This window comes from Macaca fascicularis, chromosome 3 (genome assembly GCF_037993035.2).
Source record: "Macaca fascicularis isolate 582-1 chromosome 3, T2T-MFA8v1.1".
Classification (NCBI taxonomy): Eukaryota; Metazoa; Chordata; class Mammalia; order Primates; family Cercopithecidae; genus Macaca; species Macaca fascicularis.
The window spans coordinates 184,714,344-184,737,288 of NC_088377.1; the positions used below are offsets into that span (position 1 = coordinate 184,714,344).

The 22,945-nt window shown below is 53.4% G+C and overlaps 2 protein-coding genes across 14 annotated transcripts in view; one reads left to right on the forward strand and one right to left on the reverse strand.

Moving 5' to 3' along the window:
* Nucleotides 1-7,048, forward strand: part of EPHB6 (EPH receptor B6) — a 17,964-nt gene extending 10,916 nt beyond the window's left edge. For 8 of the 11 annotated variants that reach the window (XM_074036177.1, XM_045387397.2, XM_015448178.3 and 5 more), the window contains 12 exons: nt 41-397; nt 562-686; nt 1,066-1,228; nt 3,564-3,678; nt 3,953-4,005; nt 4,196-4,315; nt 4,446-4,693; nt 4,927-5,100; nt 5,760-5,909; nt 6,150-6,343; nt 6,463-6,618; nt 6,730-7,048. In XM_074036177.1, coding sequence (XP_073892278.1) covers nt 41-397; nt 562-686; nt 1,066-1,228; nt 3,564-3,678; nt 3,953-4,005; nt 4,196-4,315; nt 4,446-4,693; nt 4,927-5,100; nt 5,760-5,909; nt 6,150-6,343; nt 6,463-6,618; nt 6,730-6,838 — 1,964 coding nt within the window. In that variant the 3' untranslated portion in view covers nt 6,839-7,048. Of the gene's footprint in view, nt 1-40; nt 398-561; nt 687-1,065; nt 1,229-3,563; nt 3,679-3,952; nt 4,006-4,195; nt 4,316-4,445; nt 4,694-4,814; nt 5,101-5,759; nt 5,910-6,149; nt 6,344-6,462; nt 6,619-6,729 lie in introns of all 11 variants that reach the window. The other 3 variants (XR_012432946.1, XR_012432947.1, XR_012432948.1) reach the window with 1 other exon arrangement.
* A 114-nt stretch (nt 7,049-7,162) lies between these two features.
* On the reverse strand, nt 7,163-22,559 carry TRPV6 (transient receptor potential cation channel subfamily V member 6). Of its 3 annotated transcripts, none has more exons than XM_005551023.4 (15): nt 21,947-22,559; nt 14,315-14,412; nt 14,037-14,159; nt 13,528-13,665; nt 13,124-13,222; nt 12,802-12,977; nt 12,150-12,296; nt 11,554-11,766; nt 11,166-11,252; nt 10,990-11,066; nt 10,577-10,742; nt 10,164-10,230; nt 9,540-9,808; nt 8,331-8,437; nt 7,163-7,950 (listed from the first exon to the last, which is right to left on the reverse strand). In XM_005551023.4, the coding sequence occupies exons 1-15, from the start codon at nt 22,360-22,362 to the stop codon at nt 7,668-7,670; spliced, it is 2,466 nt and encodes an 821-aa protein (XP_005551080.1). In that variant the 5' UTR covers nt 22,363-22,559; the 3' UTR covers nt 7,163-7,667. The 3 variants fall into 3 exon arrangements, with proteins under 3 accessions (XP_005551080.1, XP_005551081.1, XP_073892279.1); XM_005551024.5 differs by having other exon boundaries at nt 13,528-13,660; nt 21,947-22,303; XM_074036178.1 differs by lacking the exons at nt 7,163-7,950; nt 8,331-8,437; nt 9,540-9,808; nt 10,577-10,742 and having other exon boundaries at nt 10,105-10,230.
* Nucleotides 22,560-22,945: the final 386 nt, after the last annotated feature.

Below are 22,945 nucleotides of genomic sequence, written 5' to 3' on the forward strand. Positions count from 1 at the left end.
CCTCTTGGCCCTTGGACTACCACATCTTCCGGCCCCCCAGGTCCTCCATCGGCTCCCCAGGAGCTTTGGTTTGAGGTGCAAGGCTCAGCACTCATGCTACACTGGCGCCTGCCTCGGGAGCTGGGGGGTCGAGGGGACTTGCTCTTCAACGTCGTGTGCAAGGAGTGTGAAGGCCGCCAGGAGCCTGCCAGCGGTGGTGGGGGCACTTGTCGCCGCTGCAGGGATGAGGTCCACTTTGACCCTCGCCAGAGAGGCCTGACTGAGAGCCGAGTGTTAGTGGGGGGGCTCCGAGCACATGTACCCTACATCTTAGAGGTGCAGGCTGTCAATGGGGTGTCTGAGCTCAGCCCTGACCCTCCTCAGGCTGCAGCTATCAATGTCAGCACCAGCCATGAAGGTGAGCCCTTTTCCTTGGCCTTTGGGATCCCCTGCCTCTGCTCCTTTGAGCCCCCTTCCCTACTCCTGATCTCCAGCCTGGTCCACCCCTGCCGCCCTCCCCTCAAGGCTGACCCTGCTCCCAGTGACTCCTATCCCCCTAATAATTTTCCTTTTGCACTCTAGTGCCCTCTGCAGTCCCTGTGGTGCACCAGGTGAGCCGGGCATCCAACAGCATCACAGTGTCCTGGCCGCAGCCCGACCAGACCAATGGGAACATCTTGGACTATCAGCTCCGCTACTATGACCAGGTGCGCAGGAGGAGTGGGGAGTCCGCAGCAGGGCCGGCAGGAGCTCACAGTCCTCACGGTGGGGGCCAGAGGTGACCAGGTGCACAGGAGGAGTAGGGGGTCCGCAGCAGGGCCGGCAGGAGCTCACAGTCCCCACAGTGGGGGCCAGAGGTGACCAGGTGCACAGGAGGAGTAGGGGGTCCGCAGCAGGGCCGGCAGGAGCTCACAGTCCCCACAGTGGGGGCCAGAGGCTGAATGGGCAAGGAGAGGTGCCCAGAAGCCTGCAGCACTGGGCATGTGTCTGAGAGCCCTGTCAACCAGGGAGGGTGGCTGGGGGCCTTAGGGGCAGAAGCAGGGGCAAGAGGGGGCCAGGCAGGGAGTGAATGGCTGTTACCCCCAGGCAGAAGACGAATCCCACTCCTTCACCCTGACCAGCGAGACCAACACTGCCACCGTGACACAGCTGAGCCCTGGCCACATCTATGGTTTCCAGGTGCGAGCCCGGACTGCTGCCGGCCACGGCCCCTACGGGGGCAAAGTCTATTTCCAGACGCTTCCTCAAGGTGAGTGGGGGTAGGGGGCCGGATGGGCAGGTAAAGGCCCAAGTGGGTAGTGAGGAGAGGCCCAGGGACTGTCTGGCCTTGAACCCTGGCCCAGTGCTCTCCAACCAGAAGTTCTGTGGGGAAGGAGAGTGCCTTTTGCTCAGCAGCTGACCTAGGGGCTCCTCGGGGAGGTGGGGAGTTGTAGGGGTATGTATGCATGCTGTGTGTGGATGTGGAGGGCTGTGGGTGTGTGTGTGTGTGTGTGTTGTGTGTGCCTGTGTGTGGATGTGGGAGGGCTGTGGGCGTGTGTGTGTGTGTGTCCCTGTGTGTGGATGTGGGAGGGCTGTGGGCGTGTGTGTGTTGTGTGTGTCCCTGTGTGTGGATGTGGAGGGCTGTGGGCGTGTGTGTGTTGTGTGTGTGCCTGTGTGTGGATGTGGGAGGGCTGTGGGCGTGTGTGTGTTGTGTGTGTCCGTGTGTGTGGATGTGGGAGGGCTGTGGGCGTGTGTGTGTGTGCGCCTGTGTGTGGATGTGGGAGGGCTGGGGGCGTGTGTGTGTGTGTGTGTGTGTGTGTGTTGTGTGTCCCTGTGTGTGGATGTGGGAGGGCTGTGGGCGTGTGTGTGTGTGTGCCTGTGTGTGGATGTAGGAGGGCTGTGGGTGTGTGTGTGTGTTGTGTATGTCCCTGTGTGTGGATGTAGGAGGGCTGTGTGTGTGTGTGTGTTGTGTGTGCCTGTGTGTGGATGTGGGAGGGCTGTGGGTGTGTGTGTGTTGTGTGTGCCTGTGTGTGGATGTGGAGGGCTGTGGGTGTGTGTGTGTTGTGTGTGTGCCTGTGTGTGGATGTAGGAGGGCTGTGTGTGTGTGTGTGTTGTGTGTGCCTGTGTGTGGATGTGGGAGGGCTGGGGGCGTGTGTGTGTTGTGTGTGTCCGTGTGTGGATGTGGGAGGGCTGTGGGTGTGTGTTGTGTGTCCCTGTGTGTGGATGTGGGAGGGCTGTGGGTGTGTGTGTGTTGTGTGTGTCCGTGTGTGGATGTGGGAGGGCTGTGGGCGCGTGTGTGTGTGTGTCCCTGTGTGTGGATGTGCGAGGGCTGTGGGCGTGTGTGTGTGTGTGTGTGTGTGTTGTGTGTGCCTGTGTGTGGATGTGGGAGGGCTGTGGGTGTGTGTGTGTTGTGTGTGCCTGTGTGTGGATGTGGGAGGGCTGTGGGCGTGTGTGTGTGTGTGTGTGTGTTGTGTGTGCCTGTGTGTGGATGTGGGAGGGCTGGGGGCGTGTGTGTGTTGTGTGTGTCCGTGTGTGGATGTGGGAGGGCTGTGGGTGTGTGTGTGTTGTGTGTGCCTGTGTGTGGATGTGGGAGGGCTGTGGGTGTGTGTGTGTTGTGTGTGCCTGTGTGTGGATGTGGGAGGACTGTGAGCGCGTGTGTGTGTGTTGTGTGTCCCTGTGTGTGGATGTGGGAGGGCTGTGGGTGTGTGTGTGTGTTGTGTGTGCCTGTGTGTGGATGTGGGAGGACTGTGAGCGCGCGTGTGTGTGTGTGTCCCTGTGTGTGGATGTGGGAGGGCTGTGGGCATGTGTGTGGGCGTGTGTTTGTGTGTGTCCCTGTGTGTGGATGTGGGAGGGCTGTGGGCGTGTGTGTGTGTGTGTGTGTGTGTGTGCGCGCCTGTGTGTGGATGTGGGAGGGCTGTGGGCGTGTGTGTGTGTGTGTTGTGTGTGCCTGTGTGTGGATGTGGGAGGGCTGTAGGCGTGTGTGTGTTGTGTGTGTCCGTGTGTGTGGATGTGGGAGGGCTGTGGGCGTGTGTGTGTTGTGTGTGTCCGTGTGTGTGGATGTGGGAGGGCTGTGGGCGTGTGTGTGTTGTGTGTGTGCCTGTGTGTGGATGTGGGAGGACTGTGAGCGTGTGTGTGTGTGTGTGTGTTGTGTGTGCCTGTGTGTGGATGTGGGAGGGCTGTAGGCGTGTGTGTGTTGTGTGTGTCCGTGTGTGTGGATGTGGGAGGACTGTGGGTGTGTATGTGTGTTGTGTGTGTGTGCCTGTGTGTGAATGTAGGAGGGCTGTGGGCATGTGTGTGTGTGTGTTGTGTGTGTGTGCCTGTGTGTGGATGTAGGAGGGCTGTGGGCGTGTGTGTGTGTGTGTGTGCCTGTGTGTGGATGTAGGAGGGCTGTGGGCGTGTGTGTGTTGTGTGTGCCTGTGTGTGGATGTGGGAGGGCTGTGTGGGGGGGTGTGTGTGTGTTGTGTGTGCCTGTGTGTGGATGTGGAAGGTTTGCGGCATATGCACGCGTGTTGTGTGTGCCTGTGGTGTGTGTGCGTGCCGGGGCACATGAACAAGCACCTATGAGCCACCTGGCCCACCTGTGACCCTGTCGGCTGGTCCCCCAGGGGAGCTGTCCTCCCAGCTTCCGGAGAGACTCTCCTTGGTGATTGGCTCCATCCTGGGGGCCTTGGCCTTCCTCCTGCTGGCAGCCATCACCGTGCTGGCGGTCGTCTTCCAGCGGTGAGTCCCCACCCCTGCCCAACTCTGCCCAGCACCATTAACTCCACAGCCAAACCTCAAGTCCTGCCAAGTCCGGAGCCCCCAGCAGAAACCCCACACGGGTGCTCCTCCCATCAGCCAGCCCCTGCACGGGGCCCCACGTGGAGGTGGGCAGGAGGGCCAGACTGGTGTCCCCCTCCACAGACCAACTAAAGAGCAATCTGTGAGGGTGACAAGGGGGCAGCAAGGGGGTGGAAATGGGAGCGTCATCCCCGGTCACCGTTTTGTCCCTCAGGAAGCGGCGTGGGACTGGCTATATGGAGCAGCTGCAGCAATACAGCAGCCCAGGTGGGGATGAGGAGAAGAAATGGGTGGGGCTGGGGAACACACGGGTGGGGCACATGGCAGGGAAGGCTGGATCCCCCCAAGATTGGGGGAGCTCGTTGGCACAATCTTCTGGAGGTAAGTGGGCATGTCTGGGGTGTGTGGCCAGCCCTGCTTGCACAACCCACTCAGAACATACTCCACACTCCTCCAGGACCTGGGGTGAAGTATTACATCGACCCCTCCACCTACGAGGACCCCTGCCAGGCCATCCGAGAACTTGCCCGGGAGATCGATCCTGCCTATATCAAGATTGAGGAGGTCATTGGGACAGGTACAGCAGGGGCAAGGCAGGGATCAGAGCGACGGGGCTCCCTTGTGGCCTCCCCTGGCCAGTCCCATCCAAACACAGCCAGGACACTGTGAGCCTTGATCCCCACCCCAACCTACACCTATTCTCCCAGGCTCTTTTGGCGAAGTGCGCCGGGGCCGCCTACAGCCACGGGGACGGAGGGAGCAGACTGTGGCCATCCAGGCCCTGTGGGCCGGGGGCGCCGAAAGCCTGCAGATGACCTTCCTGGGCCGGGCTGCGGTGCTGGGTCAGTTCCAGCACCCCAACATCCTGCGGCTGGAGGGTGTGGTCACCAAGAGCCGACCCCTCATGGTGTTGACGGAGTTCATGGAGCTTGGCCCCCTGGACAGCTTCCTCAGGGTCAGTCCAGCCTGGGTGAAGGAGGAGGGTCCTGGGGTCCAGGAAAGCTTCCAGGAGACAAGGTCCTATATCTTTGCTTCTTACCACCCCACCTTCCATGGTCTCTGTCCTTCCTTCCCAGGCCATTTTCTGATTCCACACCCTCCCCCTCTCATGCTGTTGTCTGCTGTGCAGTATGACGAGGTCTCCCTGTCTCCAGTCACTGACCTCTGCCCCCTGCCCCTGCCCCTCAGCAGCGGGAGGGCCAGTTCAGCAGCCTGCAGCTGGTGGCCATGCAACGGGGAGTGGCTGCTGCCATGCAGTACCTGTCCAGCTTTGCCTTCGTCCATCGCTCGCTCTCTGCCCACAGCGTGCTGGTAAATAGCCACTTGGTGTGCAAGGTGGCCCGTCTTGGCCACAGTCCTCAGGTGAGAGCACAGCCTTGGGGGCACAGCCTGGGGCCTGTGGCATGCCCCAGCAGGTGCTGGGTGGAGGGGTGGTGAGCCGGAATCCGGGGTGGGCACCTCAGCTGGGATGTCATAGTCCCCGAAAGGAGGGAGGCTCTCCTGTGTGATGGGGGAGATGAAAGCCTAGGTGACCTCAGGGACCGAGACAAAGAAAGAGGATGAGGGAGGGGAGACCTGCAACAATCTAGAACTACCCCCTGTCCTTCCCCCACTGTGGAGATTACAGAGACTCCAGAGTCAGCACAGCTGGGTACAAATTCTGAACACTCTCCTCTCCGGCTCTGTGACCTTGGACAAGTTCACTTTCTCTAAGCCTCACCTTCTGCTTCTGTGAAATGGAGATAATATCATCCACCTTGAAGGGTTGTTATGAGGATTAAATGAAATGCTTGATGTAAAACCCTTAACATATCTGAGCACATAGTAGTTGCTCAATACACGTGACTATTGCTTCTGCTTCTGTGAAATGGAGATGATATCATCCACCTTAGAGGGTTGTTATGATGATTAAATGAGATGCTTGATGTAAAACCCTTGACATATCTGAGCACAAAGTAGTTGCTCAATAAACGTGACTATTGCTATGATTATTACTATTTGCTTTTGACTCTACCCCTCAGGGCCCAAGTTGTTTGCTTCGCTGGGCAGCCCCAGAGGTCATTGCACACGGAAAGCATACAGCATCCAGTGACGTCTGGAGCTTTGGGATACTCATGTGGGAAGTGATGAGTTATGGAGAACGGCCTTACTGGGACATGAGTGAACAGGAGGTAAGCACCGACCTAGACACTGCTGATTTCCCACCCCGATCCCTCCCTGGTTGGAACATTCTAGTAGGACCTCCATTCTCTACTCCATTTGTATTCTAAGATCTCATGGCTCTTGGATTCCATATATTTGAGTTCCTTCTCCTCATGTTCCACCAGATTCCAGCCCACCCTCCTACCCAACAAAGTACTTCCCTCTACTAACAAAACTTCCCATCATCATAGTCTTCCTCTGACCCCCAGGTACTAAATGCAATAGAGCAGGAGTTCCGGCTGCCCCCACCTCCAGGCTGTCCTCCTGGATTACATCTACTTATGTTGGACACTTGGCAGAAGGACCGTGCCCGGCGGCCTCATTTTGACCAGCTGGTGGCTGCATTTGACAAGATGATCCGCAAGCCGGATACCCTGCAGGCTGGCGGAGACCCAGGGGAAAGGTCTGGAGCTTGGGGCTAGAGTCTGGGAAAGCCAGGGAGGGTAGATGCAAACCTAAAGAAAACTGAGGAGAGGGGCTAAGATGAAGAGACCTTGACCCTGCTTGCCCCTCCCCTCTTAGGCCTTCCCAGGCCCTTCTGACCCCTGTGGCCCTGGACTTTCCTTGTCTGGACTCACCCCAGGCCTGGCTTTCAGCCATTGGACTGGAGTGCTACCAGGACAACTTCTCCAAGTTTGGCCTCTGTACCTTCAGTGATGTGGCTCAGCTCAGCCTGGAGTAAGCAGGGAGTGGTGGGGTAGGGGGTGAATGCTCTGGGCCGCTGGCTGGGGGTCGTACTGGGGATCTCGGAGAAGCTGGCCCAGAATTGATCCCCTCCCTCCCAACCAGAGACCTGCCTGCCCTGGGCATCACCCTGGCTGGCCACCAGAAGAAGCTGCTGCACCACATCCAGCTCCTTCAGCAACACCTGAGGCAGCAGGGCTCAGTGGAGGTCTGAGGCCGCGGCAGCGTGCCGGGAAATGATGATGCCCGTGACTCAGGCCTGGACACTGGTCCGAGAAGGGACATGTGGGACGTGAGCCGGGCTCCAACAGCCTCTGTGAGAGATGCCCTACAGCAAACCCAACCCTCCCGATGGCTGCATTCCCTGGTCCTCCGCCTCTCCACCAGCCCCCTCCTCATTAAAGGGAAAGAAGGGAATTTGCAAGTTCGGTGTGGTGAGGCCTCAGTCTGCAAGGAAGGGTGAGGGAGGCCTCGAACAAGGAACCAGAGGGGTGGGGCGGGCAGGTGGCACCGCAGAGATGCAGAAGGGGAGCTGGGCAGGGATCCGAAAATGACTTTATTGAAGATGGAGTTGGCAAGACCTAGCTCCACTTCACCCCACCCCCGGAGCCTTCCTGTCTCCCTCACTCACATGCTTTCCACAAGCTCTGCACCTCCCTGCACCTGCCTGGATGCCCTGGGAAGGGCACTCTCTCTCCCCGCTTATGACCCTGAGGTGGAGACCAAGTGCCTGAGCGGCTGGCCTGTTTCTACAGCGTTCAGATGTGCCGTGCTCCTGTCGGAATGGGTGGGGAGCAGGCCGCAGGAGAGCTCCTCACACCCTCCCAGCCCCGTGCTTGGGCTGGGCTCCATCTGCCCCAGAACGGAAGGAGTAACGCAGGCCTGGAGCAGTGATTCTCCATGTACATTCCTTGGCATTCATGCTACTCCTCTTTCTTCCCTGGGGCCTGGGAGATGAGACCTCTGGGTGTTTGGTTTTTGTTTTGTTTGATGCTCCCAGGAAAATGAGAGCAAGTTCCGGGAAGTCAAGTGAGAGCACGCAGTCAAATCTGGTATTCCCAGCCCTCCCCGTCCTCCAGACCCCTGTTGATTATCCCACGCAGGTCTCTCCTCAGGGTCCCCTGCCGAAGCCTTTCCCAGTTGGCACTGCTGCGGGAGGTACTTCGAGACACTGAGGGGGTAGGAAGGGACAGGTGGGGGCTGAAGGGACAGCCCAGCTCTAGTTTTTCCACCGAGTCTTTGTCCAAATCCTCAGAGCCCCGGGTGTGGAAGGCCTGTGCGTAGCGTTGGATCCGCTGCCGGTTGAGATCCTGCCTGTCTTCCACCCTGTGGAATGCAGGGACTTGAGACACAGCCGGGACTTGAAGAGCAGATACAAGAAGGATGCTTGTCTCTTATCCCCTGGTCCCCCCATCCCTGCCATTGCTGGCCTTTTCCCTTCTGGGCAGCCATGGTGGATGCCTGGGTCACTGGCCCCTTGGCAGCTAGGCCCCAGGAAGCAGCGGACTCTGCCACAGGCTCCCTGGATGCTTGGAGAAATCCAGGCTCCAGACGGGACCCCTTCCTCACCAGCTCGGTCAACAAGCATAGAGCCTAGGGAGCATACAGGCCTCCACAGGGACCCCAGGAGCAGGAAGCTGTCTGAGCAGAGGGATACCCTGCCGATGAGGCTTCTCAGGGGACACCTACCCCCACATGTCACTCACCGCAGGAACCAGCGGTCCCCCAGGCCATACTCCCGTCCGCAGATCCCAGAGCGAGGCCACAGGCAGCGAGGCAGCTTCCGCTCCAGCATCACCGTGGTGGCCACAATCTGTGTAAGGGGACAAAAGGGGAAGTCAGAGATGAGGCTGGGTGCAGACAGAGGAAAGAGAGCTGCAGATGGAGAAGAAGGCGGGAGGAGGAGAGGATGCAGGGCAAAGGAAAACAGTCTAGCAATGCCAAGGAAACTTGGGAGCTCGTGGTTTCCCCAGGGGTGATGAACTACACCCCTGGATCTGGGAGGTGGGGCAGCCTTTGTTGACCATCTTCAGTGGGAGAGAGTTGATAGAGCTTGAGACCAACAGTTCTTTACCCAATGGCCTGACATCCGTGATGCAGCCAGGCCAGAGGCAGGAGAAAGACAGGAGGCGGAAGCCCCATTCCCAGGAGCACAGGCACCAGACAAAGCAAATAGAAAGGGCTCTTAAGGGCTCCCAGATATTTTGACCCTACAGACATAAAGGCCACTTATAAATATAAACATCCCACTTAGAATATCAATATATATTCCTGGAGAAAATATTTTTCTCAGCGAACCTTATTTCCCAGCTTAGTTTTTCCACTCCGTTTTCTACACAGCATAATTAAATGCCTTCCAGTTTGGGAAATTTCCATTATTTTGCTGCAATAATTTTTTTTAGATAAATTATTTTCTAGGTGTTTGTTAAATGAGGATTTGATTCATCTCATGGTCTTCTCTCCCTATTTGAAGGTCTGGCTGAAGATAGCTTCTGCTACTATAGGTAGTTTGGGTGGCATTATTTTTTTTTAACACATCCAGCTTTCCATATCAAATGTTGCAGACTTAAATATCATCAAGAAGACTTGATACTCCAGTTTTTATTTGGGAACAAAATGTACAGAGTGCAGTTTTAGCCACTGTTAATTTTCTTTTATTTCTTGTTGATTCCTCTAGAAAACACTGAGCTTTTAACTGTTGAGAGAACTGTGAGGCATTCTTCTCAGCGATTCCAGTATTGCCTGGTTGAATTGCTAATCAGTGCTTCTGTACATTTTGCATGATTTTGCTTGCTTTGCCACAACTGTCCAAACATAAGTGGGGTGGAGATATCCTGCCTCTCTCTCAGCTTGGCAGGTTCCTTGGTAGGAAGGTGATGACTTGCCCTAACCCTCCCAGCCACCAGGGGGCTCACCTGGGCCCTCCACAGCTCATCGCGCTCATGGGCCACTCGCCAGTGAGTGTCGCCCATCATGGCAATGAGGAGGTTGAGCATGAGCAGCGTGGCGATGATGGCGAAGGCAGCGTAGGTGATGCTGTACATGAAGGGCAGGTCCACGTTGTAGTTGGCTGGGCCATCAATGATGGTAAGGAATAGCTCGAAGGTGCTGAACAGGGCCATGGGGTAGTCGTAAAAGTGGCCCAGCTCTTCGGGGTCCTCTGTCTGGAAGATGATATAGAAGGCTGCTCCACCCAAGGGGGTGAGGGTTACCATGGCAACCATGCAGACGACCAGTCCACCCTGGGCTCTGCATCCATGTCCATCCTGGTCCCTTCATCTCAATATCATCAGCTCTGCAGTGCTCCAAACTTTGGGTTTTTATGGTCCCTAGTTTTCTATGAGCCTCATCTTCTTGATCCTAAGAGCCACCTCTCCCTAACACTCCCAATTTTTCTGACCTCTGGACATCCTCTGACATCATATGGTCTCCTCTGATCTCTGCATTACTCCTCCTCCCCAAGTTTAGCCAGAACCAGTGACCCCTAGACTTTCTCATCTCCTCCCTGCCTTGGCCCCTGGTCCTGGACAGATGATTACCTGAAGCAAAGCCCAGGATGACCACAGCCATCAGCCAGCAGAATCGCATCAGATCGCCAAAAATCATCTAGAGGGAGCAGGAGGCAGAGAACATCTGCACACATTCCCCAAGCAGTTGCCCCATCCAACCTCTAATAGGTCTAACCCCGACAAATCTCACAGCTTCACCCTCCAGGACAGGGATTGGCTATCTATGGCCTGTGGACCAGATCTACCTGACCTGTTTTGGTGTGGCCTTTGAACTGAAAAGGGTTTCTACATTTTTAAAGGATCGTTAAAAAAGAAGAAAAACATGCAGTGAGGCCATGCGTGGCTTGCAGAGCCTGGAATGTCTACTGTTCGGCCCTTTGTGGGACTGTCTGCTGACTGCGGCTCTGGGGCCTTTCTCTAGGGAGCTTGTGGGGAGGACTGACCTTCTGGATCATGATGGTGAAGGGGCCTAGCATCTGGAATCCTCGGGCGAAGTACATGACGTTGCACCAGCCCAGCACGAGTGCAAAGGACATGGGTACCACCTCCCCGCTGGCACTGATGAGCCGCATCACCATGGTCACCAGCACCATGAAGGCATAGGTGATGCTGGGGAAGCAGGGAGGAGGGTGGTGAGGGGAGGGCTGGGATGATCCTGGGGACCTGACAGCAAGAATATAGCTGGGAAAGTACCCACACATGCAGATTCAGCCTCTCCACACTCAATGCACAGGGTCATACACATAGCACTAGAGAGGGGACTCTGGAGCTAAGGTTCTTGAGAGGTCAGGAATCCAGGGAGTGGAACTGGAGCCCTGTTGAGGGAAGGGATGGGAGTAACAGGAAGGAAACTCACATGAGGACATGGAATGGGCCCCCAAGGATGGTCTGTCCAAAGAAGCGAGTGACCCCCATTCTGAAGATGTCTGGAATCTGAAGAGAAGTCAGGGAGACACAAAGGCACTCAGATACCAGAACTCAGTCTGGATTCCTGGGGCAGACAGCCTCGCCCAGATTCCATCCACATCTCACCTCTACCAGCAGGATGATGATAGCCCCAATGACAGTCACCAGCTCCCCCACCAGCCGGATGTCATCCTTAGGGGTCACATAGGCTTCCTGATGGGGGAGAAGAATGGTCAAAACGCTCAGGGCTTTCAGGCATCTGCCCTGCGTTTCCATGGTGCCCAGGGTCACCAGCCTCAGCAGATTCTTTTTAATCTGTTAGGTTTGGCTCTTCTCAAACTCTGCTCTCAGAATAAGAGCATATGTGTGTTTCTGTGGGCATGCATTTGGAGTTTGTACCCAAATATTTGAGATTAGAGCAAGGGGAGAAATGGTGTGAGGAAGGGAAGGGACACCAGTCTGAGAACAGAGAGTCAAGTCCTGCCCTGCTGATCTGCTCCTACAAGGATATCACCTGAAGTAGCTTCTGCTGTAAGAGTGTGTTGTCCCGGGGGCTCGTGCGGTTATTGGTCCTGGGCTTGAGGGGGCGGTAGATGCAGCAGATGGTGAAGCAGATGATGTAGAGCAAGTATATGGCACCCAGCATGCAGAAGTATGGCCGCCCGTACCGCTTCCACTTGAGGCTCACCAGCTCCTTCACTGGTGTCTGGTCCAAGATCTGGCGAGCCTGCAACAGAAAGAGAACAGGCAGGGCTGGGCGAGGTGGCTCACGCCTGTAATCCCAGCACTTTGGGAAGCAGAGGCAGGCAGATTCACAAGGTCAGGAGATCGAGACCATCCTGGCTAACACGGTGAAACCCTGTCTCTACTAAAAATACAAAAAATTAGCTGGGCCTGGGTGGCGGGCGCCTGTAGTACTAGCTACTTGGGAGGCTGAGGCAGGAGAATGGCCTGAAGCTGGGAGCAGAGCTTGCAGTGAGCAAGATCGCGCCATTGCATTCCAGCCTGGGTGACAGAGCAAGACTCCATCTCAAAAAAAAAAAAGGAGAACAGGCAGCTCAGAGACCCTGACACCCCTCCCCAGACACAGCCTGCTGTGATGAACCGTACCTCCCGCTTCTTGGTGGTGATGATAAGTTCCAGCAGGGACTGCTCATCCCCTGAGGAGTCGATCTCTGTGAGGTCATATAGAGTCGAGGTCAGTGGTCCATATGTCCACTGGGTGTGCTTCCGCTTCTGCATCAGGTGCTGGAACATCTAAGGGAAAGTGAAGATGACTCAGGAGCAGTAAGCAAAGGGGACAGTCACAGAATGTGGATAGGATGCATGTGCAGGAGGATAGCACCCCTGGAGAGGGTGGCTGCCCTTTCATTTTGATGACAGCCTTTAGAGGGCAGAAGAACCCACATTCACAGTGATGCCCTAGGTTCCTCATCCTCTCCCATGACTCCCTCCAGAGCTTGGAAAGGAGAGACGAGAGGCTGGAGGGCCCTGCTCTGGGGGCTGAAAGGGAAAGGTGGGCTGGGGCATTACAGATAATCCCAGCTTGGGATCTAGACTCTGTAACCCCCAATGCCTCAGGGGAAAAAGAGTGGGCAAGAAAGAGAACAGGTAACAAGAGTAAGAGGGGATGAAAATTTTTTATGAGTTGAGAGTGGGACCTAAGCATCAGGGATCGTGTTCACCTCTGTTTCTCCTAGGGCCAACAGGATAGTTTGAGGGTCATTAGAAAGACACCTCAGGGATGGGGAGTGTCTCTCACCACAGTGTTACCCTCCACTCCAGCCAGCTTGAAGGGGGTGAGACCCTGGTGATTGGGCACGAGGTCCAGGGGCTGCAGGTGGTCCCCATGTCTGTCGTAGGACAGCAGCAGGTTGTACATCTGGCAGGCAAAGGTTTTGTTGGGCTGGAGGATGAGGATGTGTAACACTGTGTTTCCTGGGGAGGACACAGGGTATCATGTGGCCACTGGCCTAAAGTCCCCATCCCCACCCTGGGGTCTTCCTGAAGGTCCCAGTCCCTCTCCTCACCCTGCCCCTCGCTCCCTGCAGCATCTCAGCTCCCCTCCCCATCCCAGCTCTTACCCAGGGAGTCCTGGGCCCGGATGTCAGCTCCATGCTCAATGAGGAGCCGCACGATCTCCTCGCTGTTCACACAGGCAGCAAAGGACAAAGGGTGCTCCCCTGTGGACACAGAGAGATCCATGGCAGGAGAGCACAGGATGGCAGGATGGGGTGGGCAGTCTCCCCCAAGTGACAACCTTCTCTTCCCCCACATCTCAGCTCAGGGCCTGGGGACAGTTTTCATGCAGAACCAGAGGGAGGGTCGTGGGGTAAATTGGCCTCTAACCTAATTAAGCCCTCAAAGGATTGTTCCTTCCAGCTGCCCAACAGATACAGCTGAAGGCAGGATCCTCCTCTGCCTGGCCCTGCTCTGCCTTGCCCACCTTTCCAACCTGCCCGTCCTCCAAGCCCAGACCTGCTCTCACCAAAATAGATGAGGTTGTGGGGACTACGGCGGAAGGCAGTGCCTGTGGCTCTGGCAGAGACACTGGCCCTGCGGGCAAGCAGGGCTCGCACCAGGTTCACGTTCTGGTTCACAACAGCGATGTGCAGTGCAGTCTGACCTGGCCCAGAGACAGCTGTCAGTCAGGGGTCTGTCCCCAGGATCCTGCAGGGGGTCCCTCCCTTATGCACCCCTGGTCTCTTTCCCTCGGGGGCAGCCTGGGATGGAGAACAGGGAGCCCTCGGGTGTTCAGGATTCCCAGGGGATCCAGCTGCTGCCCATCTCTTCCTCTTCTCTAGGCCCCCTGGCATTTCAGGGGGCAGGCATGCTAGTGATGGGCAGTCAGGACTGACACAGAAGGGAGGCAGAGAAGAGAAAAAAGAGTAGGAGGCTCAGATCCCCTTTGTCTTTCCCAAATTATCCACCAGAGACTGACTTGAAATACCCCATCAGCCACTCCTGCTCTTCACCCCAGGCCCGTGGGCCCCTCACCCTCATAGAGCTCAGATGTCATGGGCTCAAAGACCAGCTCCGGGGCAGCCTCCATCAGCACCATGGCGGCCTCCAGGTTGTCATAGAGGGCTGCTATGTGTAGCGCCGTTTCCCCCATGGCTCCTGGCATTTACAGAGAGGTGGGTTATATGGCTTCCATGGGACAGGGGATTGGGGACAATAGATTCAGAGGCCAATAGCACAAGGTCCTGGGCACTCCTGGGAGGCCCCATGTGTGGGGCTCACCTAGGAGATCATGCTGCGTGTCTGCTTCTTACCTCTCTGGTGCACCTCGCAGTCCTCATACTTGAGCAACTTGTTCAGGGCCTGGACATCATTCTCTTTGGCAGCTAGAAGGAGAGGAGACTCCCAGATCCTACAAAGGAATGGATAGGAAAGCTGGAGACAGTAAGCATACCTAGCTGTGGAGGGAAACACCCTGGCTTGACTCCATTATACACAGAGGTATGTGCCTCAGCAGCAGGAACCTCAGGGTCTTCAATCAAGGCAGGTGGGGCCATTGATGTCTTTTCTCTTTACAGTCAGTAAATACACATCAACTTGTTGCCCATTTTGCGCGCGTTTGAGATTGTCCATGCCTGGTTTCCTTCCCCCTCCCTCCTGGGGTCCTGGGACCAGAACATATCATGTGTGAATGTATTATCAGTGCATTTCAGGTACAGAGGGGAGGAGTTCTATTTAGACATGTGGCTTACCTGCTAACCAGTTTACCCCTGGAGTGGTCCTGTTTTACCCTCACCAGGTGCCCTGAGATTGCCCTCCAGGATAAGCCTTGTTTTGCATGGACCGAGGAGTGCAAGGAATTCCTGTCTCATATTTGTGGAGGAAGTCATATGCAGAGGCCAGCAGGATTTCTCCTGGTGCACCATCCTCTGCCTACTCAACCTTCTCAGCAGAACCCTTCAATACTGGTACTTCCCTCCCAACAATAGCATCTTCAGGGCTTAACACAAAAGAACAGTGGACCATAAGAACAAGCCTGGCTCCCAGCTTCCCTTCCTCCTAGGTGTTCATTCATTCATTCATTCATTCATTTTCTGTCTCTTCCTTTCTGTCTCTCGTCTTTCTTCTCATATCATCTCAACAGCCTTCCTTCTTAAAGTGGACCCCTGGATCAGCAGCAGCACATGAGCCCTTACAAGAAATGGAAATGCTCAGACTGACCCTTCCACCTAGCGAATCCAAATCTGCAGTTTGAGATTTCTAGCTGATTCCTGGGCATATGAAAGTTTGAGAAGCATTGCTCAAGTGATCCTTGCATGCAAAAACCAGTGGCAATAAATCAGACACAAGCTCAGGGGGCTGAGTTTCCAAACAGCTCACATTAAAGTTGGTGAAGCAGTGTTCTCCATCATTTTCAGACCAGCTGTCTAGAGGACTTTAGGTGCTAGTTTGTTTTGGCTATTGGCCCCTAAGACATAAACTATGGGCAACAATGATAGGTGCAGAGAAAAAAAAGAATCCAATCTAGAGGATTCATTCATTGAATTTCATGTCAATCTGAATGTTCCCATTCTGCCCTCTTCTGACCCTTCTTGGATTTACCCAATTTGGGATTCATGGATCAGTTTCTTTCCCTGAGTCAGATTAGTCTCTCCTTATTATCCACTTCTCGCTTGTTTTAGGCAAAATTGTCTTCTCTGACTCCCCAGATCATCTCTTTATTCTTATTCCTACTGTGTGCTAAAAAGTCTCTTTTAAAATTAGAACTTACCCCAACTAAGACACATGGGTCCCTTTGATTCAATTTTCTCTCTTGGCCTGGAGCCATTTGGTCTTTCTATGGGAGTAAATGAAATAACTCTATTTATCCATAATTTGACAATTATGTGACATATAAAAAGACATAGACAGGAGCTCACATTCTAAAATGCTGGCAGTGGCAAGAAATTCACTCCAGAGCTGGAGGTGGGAGGGCAATCAGAGAGGAGACATCAGCTCACTCATCTCCTCTGCCCTGCCCCCATGCACAGCAGCAGCCACCACGTCCTGTCAGTTCAACATGGAAAGCTCTCTCTTCATTCAGTCCCTACCTTCTTGCTCCTGCTAACCTTCATTAATTCAAGTCCTCATTCTCTAGCCCAAGATTAGCAAAATATTCTTTTAACCAGTTTCCCTGCACTCTATCCCCATCTATCCTTCTTGATGCTGTTGAGATAATCTTTCCAAATGGCAAATGCAAAAGTCCAATGGGTCCTTAAATGCTAAGGATAAGGAACACAGAAGCTCTTTAAGGTCTTTGTGCAACTACTTTTCCACCCTCTGCATGTCCCACCCACTCCTTAGACCTGGCATTTTGGTCTCATCCTGTCTCAGCACTGCAGAGCACACCATTCTCCCTATATCCCTATGGCTCTTTCCTTCTAGAATCCAACTCCCCCAGCCCCCAGTTCATTGTGTCTTCTGCACCGCCTATGCTTAGAAATACGCCTAGAATGGTGTAGATGCTCACTGACACCATCTGTAGAGTGAATGAATCAGCAGCAATGCCAAAAGGTGGTTTGACTTAACTGTTCCTCCTTATTATTTTCATCAGCTGCCCCCTAAGCCAACCTTCAGCAAGCATGTATAAGTGAAAAATAGAACACTTGGTATGCAAACATAGCTTCAAAACAAGTTTTCTACATTCCCTTCATCACCACCACCACATCAACCATTTGCACAAAGCTCTCCTCTCTAGATACCCTAGACTGGGGGAAAAGCAATCGCTAGCACCACACACACACACACATACACATGCACGGAAGGTCTTCACTCTCTCCTGTGGCCTTACTTTTATTTCAGCATCTTTCACTGGGTGCTGTAATTGCTATGTATCTGTGTCTCTTCCTCTATGCTAAGGGTACTCGAGGGCAGAGACCAGCCACTAACTCATCTTTATATTCCTTCCCTGCCCTCCTCCAATATGCTTCCACATTTGTGTCCCATTTTGACCAAATGTGTGAAAGATTGATGGCAAATCTAGAAATGGGTCCAATAGAGCACGTTTTCCAAGTCCAGAGTTCTACTTGCTGTATCCTAGATGTTAGTGGTGGCATAGTCGGTGGCAGGCTCAAAGATTCCCCTTTGGTCCCTACGCATCTCTGAAGCTGAAAGTGTCCCCCATAAACCTCCATTTCCTATGAATTCATTTTTCAGCCTCTGCTGACACTCTAGTGGCCTGGGGAAAACAAAAAGCTACTGTCAGACCCAGAGTTGCTAGCATTACCAAATAAAAATACAAGATGCTCAGTTAGATTTGAATGTTAGATGCACAATTTTTTTTTTAGTATAAGTAATATCACATGCAATATTGGGATACACTTATACTAGCAGCTTATTTGTTATCTCAAATTTAAATTGAACTGAGTGTCCTGTATTTTATCTGGCAACCTAGCCAGACCACACCCTCCGTGAAGAACCAGCTTATGACCCAACCCAGCAAGGTTTGTAGAGAACTAGCCTCCTCTGACTGCAAACTCCAGAATTCAGCAAAAAGGGGGGCCCTGCATGGGGATGGGTTTTGAAGGTGTCCGGCCCAGCCATTACTTGCAATAACCTCATATGCCCACAAGGGGACAGCACAGAAAGCCCTAGCTCACCTGCTTGGGAGTAAGGCTGAACTCAAAACACCTGACTCTCCTTGGGTGCCTGAAGGAGGTGCACAGAGCGGATCTATCCAAAGATTCCTGCGCTTGGGGGACAAATAGATTTTTCAGTAGCAACTCATCACGGGAGTTTAGATCACAACACGGGGGTCAAGGGCGGGGACATGGCTAAGCACCCTGCACAGGACAGCCCTGACTGCAAAGAATTATCCTGTCCAAAATGTCAATAGTGCCAAGGTGAAGAAACTCTGATTCAGAGGTACAATTATTCATAATCCGTTTTAGAATGAGGAGTCTTCACTGTGAAAGGAATCAGAAATATCCTATACATAAAAATGTTTTCTTATGGATCATTAAATACTCAACTAAGGGAGAAACGAAAAAAAAAAGAAAGAAAGAAAGAAAGAAAGATGAAGCCTTTTAAGCTCCCACTGATGAAGTAGTCAAAAGAGATTATAGAGCAAATCTGAAATTGTAACAATATGAAAGGTATTTTCAGGTTCTAGAATGTTTTCTTTTACTAGGCAATTAATTATAATAAAATTGAATGGTCTAGTTGAACATTAGAGTGGTGAAAACCCAACTAAGGGTTTCCTGGCACAAAATCTAGCACGTTATTTCTTGAGCAAACAGATCAATGACTTCCCTCTCAGGGTTGCCTCTGGGCCACCAGGGAAAAATTCCTGACTTCCTCTCTCCATCTCCTCCACCCCATGCCCTCATCTGCTCCTCCATCCTTGTAGATATGTGCACTCTGTGCATGGGTCCAGATTGGGTTTTAGTTGCTGGAAAAAAAGGCAGGATCACAAGACTCTTGAGAAAAGTTCAAATAAGATTTTTAGAGCTAGAAAGGCCCCCAGAAATTGAGTCAAATTTGCTCATGTAACAGCTGGAGGAAGCAAGTCAGAGACAAAGCCACAATGCGTACCCCACTGGTCATTTCTTGGTTGTGATTCTCAGTGTTAATCAGGGCTGGAAGAGGAGTTAGAGAAGACAGGCATGGGTCCCACTGGTCTCACCACAAATACCTTTCCCACCAGCGAGTGTGCCCTCTGGGCAGGGCTGGTGCTGGTACACAACAGGGCTGCTCGGAGTGCATGGCTCCTTGCATTCCTGGGTGGATACAATGCTATGCGGGGGAAGTTCATGGCCCCTCTCATTCCTGCAGCATCTCACTCATTATCACTTTTGCTCTTCACAACCCTCTAACACCAGCTGAATAGTTCTCCCATGCTTCAGAAAAGGAAACTGAAGCGGCATAATCAAATCATTGCCAGAAGATCACATGGAGTTAAAGGCAGGATGCCTGGCCAAGAATCCAGCCCCAGGCTCTGACCACTAAATTATGTGGTTCTTCTAGTTTTATGGCTCCTCCTGATTTTTCTTGGAGGTTGGGGGGGCAGGCCTGCGCAGTGACCACAGATGAAGGAAAGAGCGGTAATGTGTGGGGTGGAGGCATACATTGGGCACTTGTGAGCCATCTCCCTCCAGCTCATGTTCCTGGCAGTGGGGATGAGGAAGCCAAAGTGGTTGTTTAGAGATTTGGAATCAGCTGCCATCCTAAGTGCCACAGCTCCTTTGTGCACATGTCTATCTGCGCATTTGCAAGTAGGCATGTATGTAAGTATTTACCGTGGCAGGCGAGCACAATATACCAGAGAAGCCCAGGGCTGACTTTTCAGACCCTTGATTCACGTATTTCATGCAGGCATTTAACCCTAAGAAAAGCTCCAACAAGCATGGCATTCCCTCCAAATTGCTCCTTAGATGACGAAGTGTCAGCATATGGGCGGGAGTATGTTCAGGTTAAGCAGCCACTATGAAGCTGCCCAGGACACCCCACAGCAGCCGAAATCAGATCTCACACTTCCTCCTCTATGCTTCCAGAACACTCATTTATACCCTTCTAGTGATGTCCACTAAGCTCACCTTTAGCCCAAGTATGTGCCTGTCAGTAAACTTTGCTCCTAGGCATGAGAACTCCCTGAGAGCAGGGACTGTGTCATATTCATTTTCTGCAGAAAGGTGGAGTGCCTTATGTTCGATACATGTGTAATGCGTTAAATATCAGGAAGTGAGAAAATCCAAGCCCAAGGGAGAGATGACCTGGAAGACATGGGAGAAAGTTGAGAGCTTGACTTGGATCTCAACAACGTAGATTTAAGCAGAGGGGGCTGCATGCTAAGCCCCAAGAAACGTCCACTGTAGAAAGAGGAGTTTTGGGTTACCAATCATCCTGGAAAGACTCCTTTTCCACTAGACCATCCTATACACCATGGAATCTCACCCAATCCCACCCCGCAGTTCTCCCTTTGAGTCCCCTTTGGAACAAATTCAACTTCACCATTTACTTGCTCTGGGGTTCTGAGCCTGCCCCATTCATAGGGGGATAACAGGACCCGCCTTCCATTATTGTTACAGGGATGACAGAGATAAGGCAGGTGGTAGCACCTAGTACAGCACTGGGTTCTCAATCATTGTGTGCTCCTTTCTTCCATTAGCTCACCCCTCACTTGTCCATATTGTTCCTATTTACTTAGTCATCCCATGTTTATCTCAGTGCCCCCATGCCTTCTCTTTAGTTGACGGCACAGATTAGGAAACTCCCCTTGCAGGCAATTTCAGCATCCTTCTGGGAAGTGCCCACCCAAAGGAGAGTCATTGCTCTGGACACCTGATATCCAGGAAGAAGAAGACCAAGAAAGTGCAGAGGCCAGTGGGGAGATCAGAGCAGGGAGGGGGGAATCCCTGCCAAGGGTGACATCAAGGCTTTCTAGCCAAAGGCTGCAGAGGCAGCCCCCATATGATCTGAGGAAAAGTGGGGGCAGACAGGACATGCGGAAGCAGCCTATTCTCAGCCAGACTCAGCTCAGGGCCTCCACTCTGCTCTCCCCTGATATCCCACACAGGGAATCTCCACCACCCCTTCTAATCCCCCAGGCCTTTCTGTACGCTGTGCCTGGATCCCCCGACCCTGGGGTCCTAAGAGTGGGAAGAGGATGAGTGAAGCCAGTGAGGACGACCTACTCTCTAACAACAAAGCCATTCTGTTGCCCCAAGATGTCATCAGCCAAACATGTGCTCCAGTCCCCACTCTCCCAGGCCTTTGGGGTAGAGGTGGGCGGCTGGAGTGAGAGACGGGAAGGCACAATTCACAGAAGGAGACCATCCCCAGCCCAGAATCCTTCAGCAAAAGAAAACACAGGGGCCTCCAGGAAGCCTCCCTGGTCAGGCTAAAGCAGGCTCCTACTCCTGGGGACAGAAAAAAACCCAAAGACACAAAGACTTCAGGCTTTCGTCTATGAACAGACATAGTATCTGCCTCCTTTGTGACCCAGGGAAAGCCCCAACAGGCAGGACTTCTCTCTAGCATGCCACCAACTGGGCAGGGAACTCTATTAGAGACCTTGAAGAAGAGACCACATGCAGGGATAGCCCCGAGTTCCGGTTCCCTTCTCCTCTCCGGCTCTGTACTCTAAGCTGTCATGGTGAAGAAAGCAGCACATGGGTTTAGGAAGTTTTCAGAAGCTGGAAGCAGCCAGTGAATTTCCTTAGGGCTTAAACTCTAGAGTCTCGATTTCCATCACCTGAATGCAGGAGAGCACAGGTCCTCAGAACATCTGTTATTTTGACCCGCTTCCCCCACATCCCCACCCACACTAACAGAGAGAAATAAACCTCAAGGTTGGGTTTGAGCTTTGTGGGTCTTCATATCCCCGCAGTGCTTGGCAAATAGTAAGGCCTTGGTCAATGTCTGATGAGACAAATGCATAGGAATGGTAACTTTTTTTTTCACATTTTGTCTTATTTTCTGGTTCCTGGTGTCTGTGGTTCTCTCTGCTTCATTCATTCAATCGTTCACTCATTCCTCCATGGGAACATATGTATACTATGTGTTCCTGCCAGAGAGACTGTTCTAGAGGCAAGCAGTCGAGATACGGAAGGCATTGTCCTCATCTGCCGTCCTCTCTTGTCCCCTCTTGGGTGGAGGGGCTATGATGTTCTATCCTTACAAGCCCCAGCAAGGCGCCTGGCCCTTAGGGAAGTACTCACAAAAGGCGTGCAGAATTGAATTAGATCTTAAGATAGTAAACACCTGTGCCCATCTCAGCCCCATCCTCTTTCACCAGCCCTACGGGCTGAGGCTCTTGAGACAGAATGCTCCCAAGAAGCCAGTCCGGGCCTGGGAGCACCACCTGTCCAGCCAGAGGTGCCAAACAAAGATGGGAGGTGAGGGAGGGGTGAGGGGTAGAGGTGCAGGCCCGGGGAGGTTGGAAGGGAAGCAGACCAAGGGGGCTTTACCTCTTCTGCTGCAGCAGGTTCTGCTCATCTCGGCTCTGGGCCCAGGACTCCCGTCTCTGGAACCATCTGCAGAACTTGCTCCACAGGCAGAGAATTAGCCCTTTCTCCTTGGGCAGGGACAACCCCATGGGGTGTAGGGCCGGCTCCTTGGGGGCCTGAGGCCGAGGCCAGACCCTGACGGGACTCAGCCTTGGGGCCACATCAGCCCCCCCAAGGGCCGGCCCGCCCTCTCCCTGTAGAGGTCCCGTCTCCTGTCTCCTGCCTTCCTGATGAGTTCCTTGGGAGTCTCCCAGCTGCCCCAGCCAGTCTGCAGAGGGCTGTGAGTTTGTTACACTTGGCAGAGCCAGCCAGGACTCTGCAGGGCTGGCCTGTCGGGAGCTCCTACTGGGAGTGAGCAGGAGGAGCCAAAGCTGCATGGACACTCCCTCCCTCCTCCCAAATTACCTGAGATTTAAAGAGACAGGCCAGCCACAGACCTACCTACCAAGGGGGCCTTGTGCGAACTCCAATTCTTTCTCCACCCAGGGCTCTCTCCCTGCCCCCAGGCCAGTCACAACCGGGGAGGCCTTCAGAGAGGCTGGTGAGGCCTCCCTTGGACGTCAGAATACCCAGTGGCCTACCCTGAGAGACTCTAGGCAGTGAGAAAGGAGGGGAGGAGTCAGGGCAGGCCCATTCCCAGGGTTGAGGGCTCCCAGGAGGGAATGCCCCACTTTCTCACGGTGCCTCTTCTGCCGGCCACCTGCCTCACTCTCTGCCTCCCCCTACTTATGTCCTGGAGAATTCCATTTTCTGGACTCTTCCCGTTTCATTCTTGCCAGGCCCAAAATAGGTATATAAATTGTGAAGATTCTCAGTTCTCCCAGACTTTCCTCTCAGTCCCCATCACCTTTGGGTCAGCAAACTTTTTCTGGAAGGGCTGATAGGAAATGTAAAGATGTTAGGTTTTGCAAGCTATGTACACTCTTTAATGTACATTATTCTTTGGTTTTGCTATGGTGG

Coding starts and splice junctions, on each gene's coding strand:
- TRPV6 (XM_005551023.4), bottom strand. CDS start 22,362: ATGCAGCTTTGGCTCCTCCTGCTCACTCCCAGTAGGAGCTCCCGACAG. Junction 12,297..12,801: donor GAGTGGAGGGTAACACTGTG/GTGAGAGACACT, acceptor ACTTTCCCTTAG/ATGTTCCAGCACCTGATGCA. Junction 7,951..8,330: donor GGGGACCGCTGGTTCCTGCG/GTGAGTGACATG, acceptor TGCATTCCACAG/GGTGGAAGACAGGCAGGATC.